Raw genomic sequence first — 19,165 nt, forward strand, 5'->3', positions numbered from 1 at the left:
AATCTATGAAACAATCTCTGGTGCATTCTGGCTAATGAGATCAGGGCCTCCTGCCAGGCTGCAGCGGGCGGGCTGTATCAGAAATTATTCAACACGTTGCAATTTGTTTTAACCCATGCACAACACCAACCAGCAGCTCAGAGAAATGTGTTTTTACCAAATGAAATGTAATAAAACAGTCATGCTGAACCACACAAAATACGTTGCATACGTTGTATTTTGTAAATGGACAATCACATCAAGCAGGAGAGAAGTGAAGTGCTCCCCACAGACAAACAGCACAAAGTTCTCACACTCATGCAGAAATATAGCCAGAGGGCAGAGAAACCAGTTCAGCCAAGACTGCAGCCCGGGGGATGCACCTTAAGACTATGTGATTACATGCGCATTAACTTAAAATGCAAAGATTTCTCTGGGTCCATTATATCGCATTTTTGGATCAGACTTAGTTGTGTGCCTCTTGCTTTGAAGAGGTGGTGAGCTGAAGATGTGTCCGGAGTCATTTGAGTAATTACAGGTGTGTGTGTGTGTGTGTGCGTGCGTGTGTGTGTGTGGCAAATTTGTTTGCATTTTCCTCTTAATCTCTAAATCTGACTTCGAGCCTGAGGCCACCGCATAAGGCTCCGACTGTCTACGAGTGGGTGCACTGGTGCTGGTCAACACATGTGTGGGTCGCTTCCTGCTATTTCCTGGATGTCAGGAAAGGGCTTGAACCCCCTCCGCAGTCCCCACTCGGAGGACGAGGAGCGCCGCTGTGTGCTTGACTCACATCCAACACTGCGCTGCGGAGCTTAAGTCCAGACCCTAACAGGTCATAACTTGAGATTACACAAAGATACTGTATTGGTCCTGTTGGGCTTTTCGCACAGTGATCCAGAGCAGATAGTGTTGATGGAAAGTCCAGGTCTCTGCTCGGTCTGAGAGAGAGAAACACATGCCATAAGGGCCACTGCAGTCTGTCCGTGGAGAGACGACAAAGCTGGATTTCACATTCTGATAAATGTGTCCAAGCGGGACCCACACACATAGCCAGAAGAGAGGAGGACACCCCGACTCACTCGATGGGTTGTTATTCCTGGCTGGGACTGCCGCATTCCTCAGACCGTTTCCTTAAAGTTTTCAAGGAGACACGAGGGCAGCCTTTTCTCGGCCGTACGTCAGTTTCAATCTGGAGCAGCCGGAGCAAAGGCAAACTGTCGTCAACGAAGCAGCCAGTTCCGAGTGAAATCCCTGTGTGTGTTACTCATGACGGATCTAGACCACACTTTGATGTCTTATTCATGCCATATCAATTCATAATGACCAGGCCAGTCCTCAGCGCTGGCAAACACACACACACATATACACATTTAAATGAGTAAACGAGTGGTCGATCAGCGCTGGGAGGATATATCTGGAGCATCGGAGCTGGTGTGAATGTGGAGCAGTGTGCACCAGACGCTGGACGCACAAAACACTGATGTCCCCGCGCTTTAGAGTGAATATTTAACACGCCGCAATCCATGTGTTCCATTATTCATGAGGCGGGACACAAAATCATTAGTAAATATAAACACTGCTGTTTCACCCCCTCCACTGCATGTGTACCCCGCTCTTTTTGCACATCCAACTTTTTTAATTCACTTTGTCATTCTCCTCCTCTCTTCTTTCTCTGTCTTCTTTTTGCTGGTTTTGGATATTTAAGTTTTTATTTTTTATGCAGGAAAGGTATATATTCAGCACTCTGTGTCGACCGCTAAGAGCTTCTTTACCATCTTTAGAATCCAGAGCACCTGTTGTAGGGCCGACAGTGGTGCAGATAGTAGAACGGGTCGTCTTGTGACCGTAGGAATGGGCAAGACACTTCACCCATTTTGTGTCTGACACTGGTGTATGAATGCGAGTGTGAATGGGTGAGTGGTTCCTTAATGCAAAGTGCCTAGTGGGGAGAAAAGCGCTATATAAATGACCAATTATCTATTTGTAGCCAAGCTCTACAAATGTTTTGAGGCTGATATGTGGGACCTATTTTAATAATTTACGATATTAATTTATTATGGACTAAAATTAGTAGAGTGCTGCTCCATAGAATAGAATAATAACATATATATATATATACAGTAATGTTTTTGACACATTTGCTACAGCTTAAGACTGATAGCCGATACTCTTAAAGGTGCAAATATGTCTATCGATCTACTCCAGTTGCTCATTTATTTCTACTGTGATGTAAAGATGACAATTTACTATAGAGTTTAATTTCATTTTAAATGAGGCAGCGAATTAGTGTTTCCCAGACAGGGTGCAACACATTTGCATATTAAAGGTGCATTATGAAAGTTTATGTGAAAAAAATAAATGACCTCCATAATTCTCCAAGACAAAACAATTGATCTTGGAGCGTTGTAGAGGCCACCGTGATCAAAAGGAAAGGTACTACGCTAACCACCCATACAGCCAATAATGGTCACCAAAAGGTAAATTACGCACAAATATCAAGTTGGGTTTATTCACATAAAAAGTTCCATGATGCCCCTTTAAAGTCTGAGTAAAAAGTTAATATATAAAGTCAGGCTGCTAATTACAGAAGTTGTCGCATGATACTGTTTTGATGCTTTTGGTGAGGCTGATTTTTGCCCCTGCGAGCAAGTGTTTACTCAGTGTCTGACAGACCACAGTGAAATCGCGGCACCGTACCCTCATGATGGAGACAGGTTGCCATGGGGACCGCTGCCAAAAAAAGGGGGCCCAAACGGTCCATTGGGGAGGGAGAGAGAGAGAGAGAGAGAGAGAGGCAAAGAGACCTCGCACGTCCAAGCAGGTCATTCATCAGCACAGACAAAGAAAGGGAAATGACAAGACCAGCCCGGACTATTAGGAAGCTGCCAGGCACACATGCATTCACAATATGCATTATCCAAACATTTGAAACAGTCACCGAAAGACAAACACTGGCTTTTATAAAGAATAAGTCAAAAGTTGCAGAGTTCATTTACTGCGGCACATAGAAGCCACGGAATACAAAACGCAACTTTATGAGCCGATTCGACATGAAAATGACTGGATACTGAAGAAACAAAGTTAAAAACAAACAAGAAAGCAGCGCCAACCCAATGATTTATATGTTTAATGATAGTGCACATTATTTATTCTGCCACAAAATGCTTTTTCTCTTCTCACACGACCACGCTTCTGTTCCCTGAGCATCCGAGCGATAAACAAACACAAAACACTGAATTTTTCCAACACAAACATACTGCACAGCGCAGAGTCAAAGCTCGCGTTTTATCTTGAGTGAAAGCCATAGAAAGAATGCACTGTCTGCCAGCCTGCCATCCACACATTAGTAACCAAAGATGTAATTACAGAGCTATTCTCTACCGGTTTGTATCTAATTAGACTTATTTACATTTTCTGCTCGCAGGTTTGTCTCAGAGTGTGCCGCTTTGTTTGCACATGTGTGTTTTTGGTTTGTGTGCATCGACGGGCCCGTTGTCAGGCATTTATAGTGAAATGACAGATGAGAGGAGGACTATAAGAACAGACGTGACACGCCTTCTTTCCGATCCAGTGCCAGCGTTTCCTAAACTACCAACAGAACAGGTACACACATCCCCTCTGCTCCGTCGCTACTGGGGGCGCAAAACGCACGACACCGAGCTCCAGACACAATTATTGAAACTAGCTCAATCATCGCAATGAAAGGGGTTTTTAACAGTTAGTGGGGGGAAAAACATACAGCATATTTAAAAGATAAAATAAGAACCCAGCAGACTTTTGCTACAAGTCTTCCATCACTGTTACTACTCTCTTTTCAGGGGCTTCTTCTCACTCATGTGTACAGTCTGAATATTCAGGACAGAAGAAGAAGAAGGGAGGGAAAAATGTCCTCAACTCAAACAACCCAGTCCAGTTGATGAGTTTGAAATAGCTCAACTGGAAGAGAACAGTGAGGATATTGCTTTCAAAGTCACTCAACGGCAAATAACTGCAAAGGTAAGTACAGAATACACATACTAAACATACACTTTTTTTGGTATTCTTGGAGATATTTGCTGCTGATTGGATCAATGACAGCTAAGCCTCCAACCACAGCTAAGCAACAAAGCACTGAAGCAATTGACCCCTCACCTGAACCGAGTTTGGCATTACCCAAATCTAAAAGCTTCTTGATCAAAGTGTCACAACAGCAACGAAAACAAGGATGAAATTGCAACAAAAAAAGAAGGAAAAAAAGCACAAACAAGTGTCAAAAACATGATTAAGACGTGATGAAAAAGCAAAAAAAAAAGAGCCACAAAAGAGTGACAAAAGAGTGGCAAAGGCGCAATGAAAGAGCACCAAAAAACGTGCCAGAAAAGCAACAATAAAAGTGACATAATGTGGCGAAAACACTACAAAAAAACCCGACACAAACATGACAAAAAAACTGCGAAAACAAGCCAAAAAAAAAAAGTTCTAAGCTTTCAAATGAGGCGTTACTCAGCTCCAGTCTAAGCTTTCGATTTGGGTAATGCTGAACTGGTAAAAAAATGTGCTCCAAAAAGTTTTGTAAAAAATGTCCTTGCATTTGTAAGTCTTGTAAGTCTCATCGTCGCCGTGTTGTCAATCATTATCAATAAAAGTGCTTGTTGTTGTCGGCCATGTTAAACCTGCCTTCGGGATTGGTCCAAAACACCAGGGTCTTCTGAGCTTTCGATTTGACACGATATGGGCCCCTAAACTGCACCGATAAAGAGTTCGTTCCCTCCCGGCCCCACAGCCTGTGAGCCGCTGACTTGCTCTCTGTCCTGAGGTGCTTCCTCATTGAGAGCTCTCCCGCTGCGAGTGCACACTAATTACAGACAGGACGGTAGATTACAGACCAGAGGTGCGGTGGAAGTGGGATGAGGACGGCAAAGGAGGTAACAGTGACAAATGCAATCCTGGCTTTCACTCTTATTGTTCGTGTTACGCTGCCACCACCTCACGCCTCCACAATGCCGTTCCCGTAGCTTCTTGTCAGTGCCATCCATCACAGGCAGCTTTAACTAACTCTAACTATCTCTAATAATCTCTAATCAATTCCAATTATCTCTGCTCTGGCCCTCATGCATCAGTGTCTCCGCTATCTTTGCAGCGGGGAAGACAAAGAAATGGGCCTGAGATAAAGAAGAAAGATCTTGAAAGAGAAAAGAAAGTTCTTAATCATTCCCCGCAGCACAGATATTCTTGCCCAATGAAGAAAAAACTGTGCACGCTCCCAACTGCAACAAATCAAGTGCAGCAAATCCCGTCTTTGCAACTTAAGCACCTACTTTAGTCTCAAATCTCCAGTCCGCATTCAGAGAGGTCTAATTACACCATTAGTTTAATGACAATGTGGAAGTCAGGCCCAGACAAAACCTTAAGTCTTTGCCTTGTTTACCAGACGCCTTTTACTAACAGCGCGCGCTTTCCTCAAACTTTTAATGAGTGCGTGGATTTCAGTCTCTCTGCCCTCGTCTCTATCCCTCGTGCACTTTTTGTTTGTCCTCTCTGCGGGAGATCTAAACAGCCACTTTGTTATACACACTTTCCCTGAAATGAGGGGATGTTTGTGTGAGAAGGGAGAAAAGACAAAAAGAAAATTATGTTAAAGTTCCCAAAATAAAGGGGTAAGGAAGGGGTAATTAATCTTAAAAAAGGAAGAAACTGTGATAGTACCCCACCGAACTCCCCTGGTTTGGGTGATAAATGTGGATCAGAACCAATGAACAAGCACAACAACAACAAATTGTGTCTTCCACCGTTTCCAATCTCTGCCTGGATTTGTGCCTCTTTCTCAACACACGTGAAGTAGCAGTGAAAGTCATCCTTTGGGATCTGAGAACCTTTTAAGTCCATTAAAAGCTGCTGGCAGGGGCGAGACAGGGCTGTAACCCAATCGCATCAGACTGCAACCAGAACCCACCATGTGGCTCAGACACGCTGCTCAAGAATTAAGAAACACATTAAGAAAAGCCTTTGTCTCCCGCGCTTCTCTTGATCATATGCTACTAGTAAAGTTTAACAAGAACTTGAGGCCTTTCATAAACTGTATCTGCCAGTCAACCATGAGCTCCATGAGTAATTGTGTTATTTTCTTAAAGCTCAGGGTTCTTACATTTGTTTTACCATAAAAGAATGTGCAGCACTTCTGCACCTGAAACGCTTCAAGGTCTATTATGGCTCTCTTTCATCCACTCGAGGATCAAGAACAAATGAGAGTATACACATAGCGAATCAATTAAGTAATGTTAAGCAAAGTCTAATTCTCTGAGACATGGCAGAAAAAGCCAGCATTAGTCGGGAATAATGAGCATGAAGTTAGATTGGACCAAACGGAGGAGCTGTGTGAGCACAATCCTTTGGCTGTTGGCAGAAGCCGCTGCTGCAGATGGACTAATCAGGCTCGTTCAAGGCCGTCCACTGGTCTGGAAGGCCTCGGCTCTGAGCCTGTGAGACAGAGTCCGCAGCTCTGTTCAGTGTTAAGGATGATATAAGTACACATTAGCTTTAGTGTGATAATAGGCAGAAGTGACAAATAGATTGAAGGTGGAGTTAAACATGGGGCAGGGTAAGGTTAGTGTGACTCCAGAAATAGAAGAGGGTAAAATCATTTTGCTCATTTCCAGATGTTGCAGGTAACTCATGTACAGATGAGAGCCGTGAATGAACTTGAATTGAAAATCAGTAAAAAAAAAATATATATATATACATAAAAGGTATAAACATATCAAAATACAATGTCATTGTCATAACTTCTTTTACAAAAAACAACATTGTAAAGTTAAAACAAAAAGATTCCTGACTTTGTGTTGAATTTAAGTACAAAACATACAACCAAACTAATAAAAGTGATTGTACTCACAGTCGAGACAGGGCCGGGTTCTTCTGAAACAGTAACTCGGGAAGCTGCTGCAGTTGATTACGGTTCAGCCGCCTGCAGCAGGGAAAACATATGATCAACCAGAGTTGGTGCGTGCCCTTGAGTGAGTAGGCTGTGAATAATTTCTGTTAGCTGCAGTAAAATAGGTTTAGCCACTGGCTATTGTGTTTCAACTCTCTATGTCACATAAATATCCAACTCAATATATCCAAGGGAATTAAAGTGCAAGACAGAAACAGCACCATAAATATCTCTCGCCGTTAAATTATAGCTGTACTCCGGTGAATTCATCGCTTCATTGACTTTGCTAGTAATAAAAGTGCAATAATTCAATTTAAATGTGTGGATTACATCAATGTTTGTCTGCATACGTTTCGATTTTTATTGTAGTTAAAGTCTTAGCGGGTGTTTCTTCAGAATATTAGCAATAGAAGCCCTGACAGGTTGGCAGCACACTCCCTGTCAGACAAGTCCAAGACTGGCAGGCTTTATGCAAATACAACAGTTAAGTCAATGAGGAACAGACTGTTGCTAATCTGCTGGAAACCACAACTCTCTTCACTATGAATGGCCTGTTGGAGGTGCTGGGAGTGAGTGCATAACTGTGGTGAATGTAGGTCTGCAGCTCTGCCTTCAGACACTCAGGCAGATGTTGGGACCGGTGCCACCCACTGTATGCTCTGAAGAGCTCTTGGCCAGCAGAGGAGGAGATTTAGAGCATAATGAGCACTAATGGTGCACCGCTGTACGGCTCACACTGAACTCTACCTGCTGGTGGCTTAGTGGCTTTAAACTTTACAGAACCAAGCTACTTAATTTCCACTTTGGTTTGGCGCATGGATGTTTCTGCCCAGTTGGGATCAGTTGGAGAAGGGAAGGTGAAAAGTGTGCAGCCCCCAGTTTAATGTATGTAAATGGTTAATGTGGGTTTCAGATGAGGGAAACTCTTTTATAAGTTAACCACTTGCTATGCATGACGACATGTGTTCATAAAGTCGTCTGTAAAGCAGCTTTCCATGTGGCCTGAGCTATTGATTTGCTAATGAGCTGGGTGAGGTGTGGTTGACTATGTTTGTCTATGTGCTTTGCCAGTGGCTTTACAAGCCACAATGGAGTCCTGGTGCTGTCCAGATGAGCTGGGGTCTGTGGTGGGGGCAGGTCTTAGCCCACATAACCCACATACTACAGGCAAAGTTAATAAAAGACACTCCGTCTGAGCCATGCCCTCTCAGCTCTTTAACCACAATGGAATGACAGGAAACTGCCCCGTAATAATGTCCTCCGGTACACTTAGTTATATGAATATCAAAAGAAATGGTGAGGTCTTTTTCGCAGAAGGTCAGTAAAGGTTGGGGACTTTGGGTGGTACTTACAGTCTTTCCAGCTCTTTCATATCATCAAAAGCCCCGCGTTCAACCACAGTAATCTGATTCTCCATCAGCTGCCTGCAGAAAAACACACAACCTTAATTCGAGTACAAGATACACTTTTAATGGGTCAGCAGTGTGAGTATCTCGGGCTCCAAGTAACGGTGAATTGTTCTATCTCTATCTTGAACAGTAGTACAACACGTCTCGCAGACAGCGTCGCCTTCAGGGGGCAAGGCTGAGGACTGAGGGCAGACTGTGGAATCTTGGCCTAGGGACGGAGAGTAACAGCCAGGAAAGTTTTCCAAAGGAACCAGACAGAGTGGGCCAGAGCTCTGGTGTGGTCCCCCGAGTGCAGGACAAGGAGAAGGTAAGACATCAGAGAGCGGGGAATGTGAGGTGGTCTTTCTCTTAGGGATTCCAGGCAGAGTAGGCCGCTTTTATAAAACTGCTGAGTTGGATATTAGTTACAGGCAGTGCATCAAAGCTATTATTAAAAAAAATAAACAAACAGGATTTTCCTTCATTAAATTGCCAAAGCTAAGAAGAAGAGAAAAAAAGTTTAGATAGTTTTGGAAGTGTTACAATAACTTATGGTAAGGAGGACAGAGAGGGAAAAAGTCCACAGGATCTCAGAGCAACAAGAGTGTCCCTTCAGCCCATACACAACTGTTCAGTGTTTGAAGGCGGTCTTTAAAGTCTCCAGCGAGGCAAACAGAAAGTCAGCCGGCTGGGATTGCTCTCCATCAAATATAAATGCTAATCACTGTTCACACTCCATAAACAAAGGGCAAATGCAATTCACTTCGAACCTCGTACTCATGAATTTAGATGGAAATAATACATGAGGAAAACTTTATTCTATATTATACTGAAGCAATGTTTTTATAATTATCATTATTATTTGGGGATTTTCTTTGTTTATGTTCCACTCTTTGAATGAGTGACAATTATCTGTGTTGGCTTTAAACAGGTAGGTCTGGAGCACAACTGACTGTAAAGATAAACTTGGGTCATCTTTAGCCCTTTGAGAGAAGCTCCGAGGTCAGCAGGATCAAAGGTTGTGTAGCTATGTTTTGATGCACACACAACTAGCTGACAGATTTACAAACCCACACATGTCGACATAACATTTAAGGGATTCATTTCAAATGACTATTTAATTTTGAATTAATTATTGCTGCATCGATTGTTCTTTTTGTCTTAAGGTATAAGTACAAACCTGGTGACGAGAGGGCATTTAACTCCTCTCAAACATGTAGAGGAGGGTTTAGACAGGGAGCAGGGGGGGGGGGGGGTAAATATCCAGAAGGCTCAGGAATAGGCAGTCGGAATTATGTGCAGCTCAGGTTACTTTTAAAACATGTTCAGGTCTACATAGCTTCCCCTTCGGCAGTGTTTTTAACACCTATGGCACAACTTGTAAGTGTGTGCACAACATAAATAGACACTTTTACAACTACTTTACAACCCAAAGTCATAAGTGTGGTTTAATTTCAGCGCAGAGGGAGTCAATGACTTCACCTGAATGTGTTAACTGTGCGGAGGGCTTATTAAGAGCGCTGCTTGTGCCTATTACATGTTGATGCGTGGGAACAGAGTGTGGGTGTGAGTCTGTGTCTAGGAGACATTAAGTGCTACTCCAACAATGCAAACATAGAAAAAAAAATGAGAGCATTATACAGCACATGGACATGCTCCGGTGCCTTAATGTACTTTTGAGTGACTCTTCAAAACCATCCCGATGTGAATAACCAGAAGTCTGATGAAGTTACAGCAATGCATGAATGAACAGATAATGTCGGAGCAAAGGTACTTACAGAACTCTGAGGTACTTCAGCCCCGCAAAGTCAGTCTTAGTGATGCGAGTGAGATTATTCCCGTTCAGCTCCCTGTAAAGAAATACATAACATTTGAATTAATATAAATGCATTGTCCCTGTGGAGCTATTCGGCCTCACAAAGATCAGCTGTCCCACCCGCTATGTGAAAACTACTTAAAAAAAAAAAGACCAAGACCAAAGCTGTTAAATATCCCATTTGAACTGAGTACACGGAGTGAGCCTGGCGCTTTCATTGTATGTCACGTCTTCACTTAACTTTGGCTCTTCACTTTCTGGAAGAACAGGAGCAACAGGAGGGATTTAGGCAGATCTCCAAGGCCATGAAGTGCTGAGGATTTAACAGAAGCAGGCTCCTCGATGGGGCCACAATATAGTCAAAAGTTGCACTTTTAAAAAGCTGTTCAAGCTGCAAAAGAGCTTCATACTGTGTAGTCTCTGAAACAAGTCAAAGATGTAGTGCATCGGTTGTAAGGGCACTTTTGGCAAGCTACAGGAGTGCCTAATTCTGACCCCCGCCCTGCGTCACTTTGCAGCTAAAGTCACTCTTTTCCTCTTTCGTCTAATAACTGCTCTAGGGACCGTAGTGCTATGCAATGCGAGGGAGAGAGGTCATTAGAGGCAGCTGGGGTGTGTGTGTGTGTGTAGACAGGTGCATATGGACAGGCCAAACGACACGGAAAACTTAAAAAAAAAAAAATGCAATGGGCTCAGTTAGTGCGAGCTCTGAAACACACATGTGGCGCTCATTAAAGGTGCTTGCACAGATACAGCTCTCAGCACAGGCCTTATCTTCAGGGTGGTCAGCGTGACACGACGGACATTCGAATGAAGAGGGAAACTGTGGGAAATGACTCACACAGAAAATAAGAAAACCCCACTTTACTCCCATGAACACTTGCTATAACATGCTGAGGGATGGATGCCACAGAGATGACTAATACGTCTATAATATCAACTATCAATCTGCGTTCTAATCTAATCTACATGCGCATTATGGTGAGTGCAAAGTTCTTTTCAATGACTTTTAAATGTGACCAAAACATTTTTTAGCAAGCTTAAAATTGCGAAGTAAAAGAATAATCAACAATCAATTATGTTTATGAATGTTTGATTATATATGTTCGGCATACATTCACATTAATTCATTAATGCAAGTAGATTTTGGCTGTGGCAAGTAGTAACCAGTGTTGGACAAATTACTTTAATTTTAATATGTTTTATATTAGTGATTACAGCTCTAAAAATGTAATATGCTTGTATTACATATTACTGTTTAAAAAATGTAGCTTAGTTACACTACTTTAAGTTACTTTTGGCAAAATATAAACTGAAAATTGTAATAATGCCATGAAGCAAAAGTGCAGTCAGAGATTTCCTTTTCCTTCACTTTCCCCTTTAATGACTAATATATTCCCGTACATTGTGTAAGTAATATGTTATATTCCTTAGTGAGAAAAGTAATATATTTGTGGTACTGGTTACTTTTGTAATGTGCTACCCCCAACGTATTACAAAGGCATATATATACGAGCATATGCCTATACATGAGCATTAAAATATATAATGTCTTCCTTACTACTTTTTTACATTATTAGTTTTACACACTGTTTGATTTAACAAGAACATTAAAGAAGGGATAGTCAATGGAAGGTCTGCCAAAGGCTGTCACGATAATCACTATATCGACATATCGTTCAATAAATAACAAATAAACAATACATTTTTGGGCTCAATATTTATCGTCTGCACATTTATTAGCATTTTCTCCTTATTTTCTGGGGGTAAATTTGAAGCAAATTGGGCTACATTATATTTCATGTTTATTGCAGCTTGTGTGGCATTTTAGGATATGATTATGCACTTTTAGAAGAGAGGTTTACTCTCATTTTTATGTTTTAGAGTTGACAGTATCTAGTATCCTTAGAGTCAGTAATATCGCTTATCACGATATTTTCCTGCCTCGATATATTGAACTTCAAATCTGATATAATGACAGGCCTAGGTCTGCCCATTTCACAGTTTACTCAACCTGACAAACTCCACAACTGATCAATCGTGGCTTTTAAAAAAAACACTAATGGGCAGCAGTAACATCTGAAAACACAAGCCACACTGGTCATAAGCAGAAAAGTTAATGTCAAACTCTGTGCAAGTATGTAAGAGAAAACAAATACAGCAGCAACAATAGAACAGTATGAATAAAGGAGTCAACAGTCAACACTTGCCTCAGTAATTGGGGTCTCCTCTGTTTGAACATAAAAGCTGTTTTTAGGTAAACTGTGAGGACTGTTAAATCAACTCAAAATATCACTGACTGGACGCAACTGCTTTGTTACAATCAAAGCGAGCCAACGAACCATGAATTATTATTATTATTATTATTATTATTATTATTATTATTATTATTATTATTATTATTATTATTATTATTATTATTATTATTATTATGTTAATTGTGTTTTGGTTGACTTTTTCAGCATTTTTAGCCCACAGACCGAATCATTAGTTTCTACTCCTTTTTTTTTTTCGGGGAAGGATTTGCTCCTCCAACTGTTTTGGTCCAATGCGTTCAGCCTTGTGGAAACTCTGCAAGGACTCCCAGCACTGACATACTTCCTGCAGGGCGAGTGGATTTATCTCATCACTATCCAATCCTTTACGCTTCCTTTACACATACATTGAGTACGGCTTCTGGTGCACCAACCTGCCTGCATCAAACATTCACAGCAGCAAAGCTACAATGCTGAAAAAGCTTTAATCTTTCTGCTACAAGAACCTGTTTTGGATTTGGGAACAGCAAACTGACCGTCAAGACATTACACAGTTTACAACTTTTCTAAAACATTTCTCCCACTGGACTCAGTGTTGTTCTGATTATAACATAAGTCAAATCGCCATCAGATACAACTCAATAACAACGATTCTACTGCTTGTTACTGTGCGATTGATCGCGCTGCTTTGTGGCTGAGTTTGTAAAGCGCCAGGGAGAAAGTGTAGATCACATGACAGTTTTTGCCATGTGGCTCTTGTTTAGTTTTACCAATAAGGAGAAGCAGAAAAAAAATACAGAACAAAATCCCAGATTAACAGGTGATCCCAACTGCATCACTGGTAGGATGAAAACATACCTTTCGTGTTTGCAATTTTCTCAATTTATGAAGCGAGGAGTGTAAAGCGCGCACGGAAACGCGCTTCTAACAATATGGCGTCCGTGATCTTCTCTAAACAACGAAAAAATATAATAATAATAATAATAATAAAATAAACGCACAAGCACTCTCTGCGTGATTAACAATATGGAGTCACAGTTTATGTAAAACTGCGAAAACGTGTCGACTGAATTGACTTTTTGTTCATAGAAATTAAACTATTAGCCAATCGTGGCAAACAAATGCAAAACAGGGTGTCTGTATGAACGAACACTTGATTCAAGCACGCTTTGCCAGATTGTCTTGTCTCCATTTAGAAAAAGTCGTGGTTCCTCCTACGCCTGCGCCAGACTCAACTCCATAGGCCCAGAAGCAACTGCGTGACCTGCATGACCATTTGTCATGAACAGCTTTTGCATGGCAGGGAAGGAGATAACCAGCTGATACAAGATCTAGTAGGCCACTGTGCAGTCCACACTCCTCACACTGTGCAATCAAGCTGGCGATCAGAGTCCGATTAATCACTACACCGTGAACACACTGTATGACCGAGCCTGCAACCATCACGCAGGACATGGGGCAGCAATGATAAAATAACAAAGATAAGAAAAACAAAGTGTTGTAGTAGGCCTATAATAGTTTTATTATGTGGTGAGCAGAGTGCAGTGAAAGGATGGAAGGCAACTAAAGTATAGATGAGATATGATCTGTGGAGAGGAATCACTAAATTCTTGAGATTGGAAGAAGATTTTAAAAACAGAGGGAGATCAGCCGAGCATCATGACTAAAATAACACTCTTTACCCAACTGGAACATGTCTGTCCTCACAGGGTCTGATTTCTGCTCAGCGTGAACAAACCTCTGTACTGAAGTGTGGCAATCACAAGAACAGGTAAGGCCCTCAATAAAGCAGTGTGTTTCTGCTCAGTCAGCCTTTAGTGCAAGATTACTACTTGGAAAAGCAAACATTATAGATATGGTGGACCTATGCAGGTTTGCAGACTGCCATAGATTTCAATTCATCTTGCTTTTGAGAAATTGATATTGGATTGGAAGATACTGTATACTGAACTTATGCTCTTCCTGATCTATTCTATGTACTTTAACCCAAAGACAAATTCACTGAAAATGATTTGGAGGCGTATATGTAGCTCTATGGGTTCTTCTACAGTAATAGGTAAGACAGAACAAAGAGGTTAAGTAAGTTATTTATTATGATAGAGAGCAATATAGAGAACAAAGGAATGCTTTGTCTCTGGAAAGTGCATTTCTTCCTACAAAAGATTGCTCTGACAGCCATGAAATCAAGATAATTAAGGCATATATAGTTTTCCGAATGAGTTGGCTGTGGCACACCTTGTTTTCAGTCTGAAGGTTCTCTACGTTTGCTCAGACAAAATGGACATGTGAGAGATGAAAGGTGATCTTGGTGGATTCTTCAAATTTGATTTTCATGGTCCACTGAAATACAGCAATGCAAAGCAATCATGCATGCACCCTCACACGCACCACTTCATTCAGATTAGCATATTACCAGCAGGGGGAAGACAGTGGGATTTGGTGCTACTGACACACTCTTTGCTCTTCATTTGCTGATATCTGAATTCCCTAAAGGCACGAGGAGTAGTAGGAGATGGGTTTAGACTCAGTGTCTTTGATGCTCGGCAGCCTGTCATCACTCTTTTCTTAGACAAGCAGCACGTTCATGAAACATGTATGCAAAATCTAAAAGATGATTTAAAACACAGAACTAATGCACCACAGGAGCAACCTGCGTTTTGAGCTGAAGATTCAAAAAAAATAGATAGAAAAAATGTTAAATGAAACCAGAACCTGTACTGGAACTGTATAAATCATAAATAAACTGGGGCTGAGCCTAGTTTCACAATTCTTCAACATTAACATTTAATGAATCATCTCCATTCTATAAAAATATGTTCATAATAAAAAACATACATTGAATCTCTTCATTAGTGATCATGGACCCAGTGCCTGAAATCTGTTGGACACATTTACAATTCTGTTTCACTTCAAATCTCTCATGGTTTCATTATCCATTCCTTCTTAAATCAAGGACAGCTCCAGCAGGTGGAGGGCATGTTACAGTCATTCTTGAGGTGTAACGCTTTAGGCACTATCTGGCACACTCAGAAGTGAAGCACTTTGCAGTAAAATACAAAAATTCACATAGACGCACAAGGTCGATGTTAATTTACATGTTCACTTAGATAAAAATAGTTGTACTCTGATTTTTCTCAGTCTCAACTGATGCTGACACTGAGCTGTGTCTCGCACATGATGTCAAACCTACATTACATTCCTTTTGTAATCATGACGCATGTCGTAAAAGCCCAAAACAAAGGCAGTGGTCGCGGGGGGTGGAGTGGTCAGTAGCCCGTACAGAGCTGGGTGTGATTTTAACACAAGGGGAACAGTCTCATTACAGACTGTGGCGGCAGAGCACAGGGTCAGACCTGATCCAAACCCACACTGACAAGTGCAAATGGGATTGTGCTGTCTGTCTCAACACCCTCCACACACCCAACCCCAAAACACGCAAAGCCCGCCCAGCCTCCTCCTGCTCTCCCACAGCCAGTACTTTGTATACATTAGTCCAAACAAACACTCTGACACTTCTGCCTGACTGCAGCCCCAAAGAGCTGCCTTTTCAATACACATCTTTGACTTAAGAACTACCTGACACCATTTTAAAATGTTTCTTCAACCTCTCGAATCAATTTTATAAATATTGACCAGACCTATTACTCAGCTTTCACCCGAGAAGGTTGCACCATTCTGTTAACATAAATAGGAAATTTTCTGAAATCATACACATAAATCTAACTGTGCTCGTGGGACCACTGCATGGGGCAAGGTGAGCCCCACTGGCTCGCACAGGCATCTTGATAAATCACTGTAGCAGACTACCAGTCTCCAGAAGGGGCTATTGTTCACTGGATGTTCTATGTGACCTACACGCACAGCCAATGCATACAAAACTTCGCACATATATTTTTTTACTAAACGTTGACGACAGTATCTTGAAAGGAGTCCAGTCCGGAAACTTGTGATAAGGTGCAGCTGAACTCCGAATGCACAAACTTATTTTAAGAACATTTGACTAGAGTCTTTCAGTATTTTGAGTATAATCAGCCATTCAGTAAAAGGGAAACCTCAAAATGACCATGTTTCCTCCCATCTGAAAATCTGAACTAGCGGGACATACATCCATGTGACTGGCAAACATCAGCATGACAGAAAAAAAAGTTCTTAGAAATTAAAATGAAACTCATCAAATATGCAGCTCCACAACGCCACTGCTGCCTCTGACACAAGCATTCTCTGCTCGGTTCCCACTGCATGTTTTATTCAACACTGATATTCTAAAAGCCGAAATAGAACAATTTCCCCTCGCACTCTTCCTCACATTTCTGATTTTCTGGTGAATATTTAAAATCGAACTTATTCCAAAAACTGCCATAAAACTATTTTTTCCTATCCCAAGCTTCATGTTGAAGAAGGTGATCTGCCTCATTTTCTACATGATTTAACAATTTGTGGAGTGAGGGTCAACGGGCTGGAGAGTCTGAAGTAAGTACAGGCTTGCGCAGTTATCATACGAGTGTGGTAATGCTTCTACAAACATAGATAAATCTATGCAAGCCACTGTCCAGGCGCAAAATCTGGTTCCATTTTACATTGAATTGCAATGTAAACTTTCAGTCAAACTTTGCAATTTGTTTTAATGACAGGGTGCTGGATTCTTAGAAAGAAAAAAAAAAAACGGCAGGTAACTAGATTAGGGACACATGTTTTGGGCACATCTGCTCCTGCTTTACTTTTATACAGAGGAATGCTTTTGCCCTATCCCTGACTGACACTTGTACCTTTGCTTTTACAGGAGGCTATTGTTCTACCAAAGTCATGTGCGCCACTCTCCGAGCACAGCCTGCATCAGCGAGTTATCACACGTGGGAGGAGTGGTACTCACAGACGTTCAGTGTTGCGAGGGATATTCCTTGGCATGGTCTTCAGTCCGAGCCCATGGCAGTCCACCGTGGTCCCGCTGCACGTACACAGGGCTGGACACGCTGTGGTGTTGTCCAGAAACAGGACAGGGAGCAGGAGGCAGAGCCAGAGCCAGAGGGGAGCACCTACCCCTGTCCCGTAACCTTTCACCGGCATGATCACCTCTACTACTTCTCCCTAGGTATATCCTCTTTCACTCTGTGTCCAAATTTGCTTCGGCTTTTTGGGGGGCAAAATCCTCCCTCTTCTTCTCCCAGTTGTTCTGGCGATATCCACTACTACTTGTCAATGGGCTTCCTTTGTCTTGCGCTCCTCCGCTCAAACTCCTCTGCTGTCTCTTGTCTTCGCTGAGTTGCTGTGCTGTGTGGCGTGTGCACGTCCCTACCCCAAGCGCTGAGTCCCGGTCCGCTCCGCTCTGTGCGTATGAGGAGAGAGGGAACAGGGCAGGAGAAGCATGAAGGAGGAAGAAAAAAAAAAGCCCCCCTCTCTCTCTCTCTTTCTCTCGCTCTCTCTCTCTTACACACACGCACACACACACACCAGTCATCCATCACAAGGATCTACAAATAGCAAGACCCCCCCACTGGCCCAACTCCACCCCTAGCCCTCCTCTCCGCACACACACACACCCCACACCCAATACCCTGCCTGAACTCATTCTGGTTCACCCCCTTTCCCTCTTCCTTCAGTCTATTCATATAATCCCAAATCTACTCTTCCCCTTTTTTTTTTTGTAAGTGAACCTTTTAGCTCAGGTTTGGCCGCCTTCATAGAAAAGAGGGACTATGTATGACACTCTGTAACCTCAGCCTGAAGGGAGATGCTTATGTAGAGAGACCCCTCGAGAACTGTGTGTTTGTGTGTGTGTGTGCGCATGAAACGAAGGGAAACCCACACGGGAAGCAAGGAATCAACACCTTAGTCTATAGAGACACAAAGGCGGAATAAATAATCTGTAATTATAGCTTTTACAATGAGCATCCTGCAAGGCCACACAGCGCGAAAGTCTGGGGAACAATAGGCAACACTGTATTTAGGATCAAGCTAATATATATTTGAGAGAAGAAACAAAAAATAGAATTTGGTGACTGAAGAAAGAGCAGACAGTCTCATTTGTGGGATGTTCCAAATATGCGAACGCAGATGGACAGAGTAAAGACAGGGAGGGGAGGGGGGGAGAAAATTAAAGTATCAGCTACACGCCTGGTCCTCATTCGAGTCAAAGGAATGCAGTGTATATTTTACTTTGAAGAGGATGTCAGTTTGTAAAACAGTGTACATATCAGGCTATTCGCAGTGTAATGAGATATTTCACACTGGTTTGAGGTTAGAGGAACTGGAGACTCAAACTGCACTTAGGTTGGGGAAAGCTGTCTAAGTGTGTCTATAATAAATCTCGTACAGCCTTGTTTCCAGTCTGAATGGATGAACCTATCCTAAAATGTTTACAGACCAAAATAACAAATTATTCCGATGTATGAAAGACTTTTGGTTCACATAAAATGAAACGTACACATGACGTGAAATCCCTACTGTCAAAGTCCTTTCAATATTTGGTATACGAGCATTTTCAGTGTCACCTTTTTTTCAATGTTCTCAAGATTCTGTGATACATTCTTGCTTCTTTGTGTATTGTTGTGATTACAATAATTGGTCGATATAATTGTGCGGAGTTCATCAGTTTTGTAGTGTCAGACTTTGTTGGGTCCTTTGTCTTTGAAGCAAGCCCAATATCACACACCTTCACCAGCCATTGTGACGGGAATTAATAACTGTACAAGCACAAGGATATCTTAGATCTTCCCATACAGGGGAGTGAGGGTCACACCAGTTGTAAATACATGCATGCAGGTGTAGCACACCCTCAGAGCCCCATCTGTTCTTGTAAAAGTGTCATCTCTACATAGAT

At 42.0% G+C, this 19,165-nt stretch overlaps 1 protein-coding gene across 3 annotated transcripts in view; it reads right to left on the reverse strand.

Moving 5' to 3' along the window:
* slit1a (slit homolog 1a) overlaps positions 1-17,790 on the reverse strand; it is a 57,183-nt gene extending 39,393 nt beyond the window's left edge. For 2 of the 3 annotated variants that reach the window (XM_079560121.1, XM_079560120.1), the window contains exons 1-4: positions 17,219-17,789; positions 10,056-10,127; positions 8,242-8,313; positions 6,851-6,922 (exon numbers count right to left, since the gene is read on the reverse strand). In XM_079560121.1, the coding sequence (XP_079416247.1) occupies positions 6,851-6,922; positions 8,242-8,313; positions 10,056-10,127; positions 17,219-17,412 (410 nt within the window). In that variant the 5' untranslated portion in view covers positions 17,413-17,789. Of the gene's footprint in view, positions 1-6,850; positions 6,923-8,241; positions 8,314-10,055; positions 10,128-17,218 lie in introns of all 3 variants that reach the window. The other variant, XM_079560122.1, reaches the window with a different exon arrangement.
* Between the last annotated feature and the right edge of the window lie 1,375 nt (positions 17,791-19,165).

Source organism: Gobius niger, assembly GCF_951799975.1.
Source record: "Gobius niger genome assembly, chromosome: 7".
Taxonomy (NCBI): domain Eukaryota; kingdom Metazoa; phylum Chordata; class Actinopteri; order Gobiiformes; family Gobiidae; genus Gobius; species Gobius niger.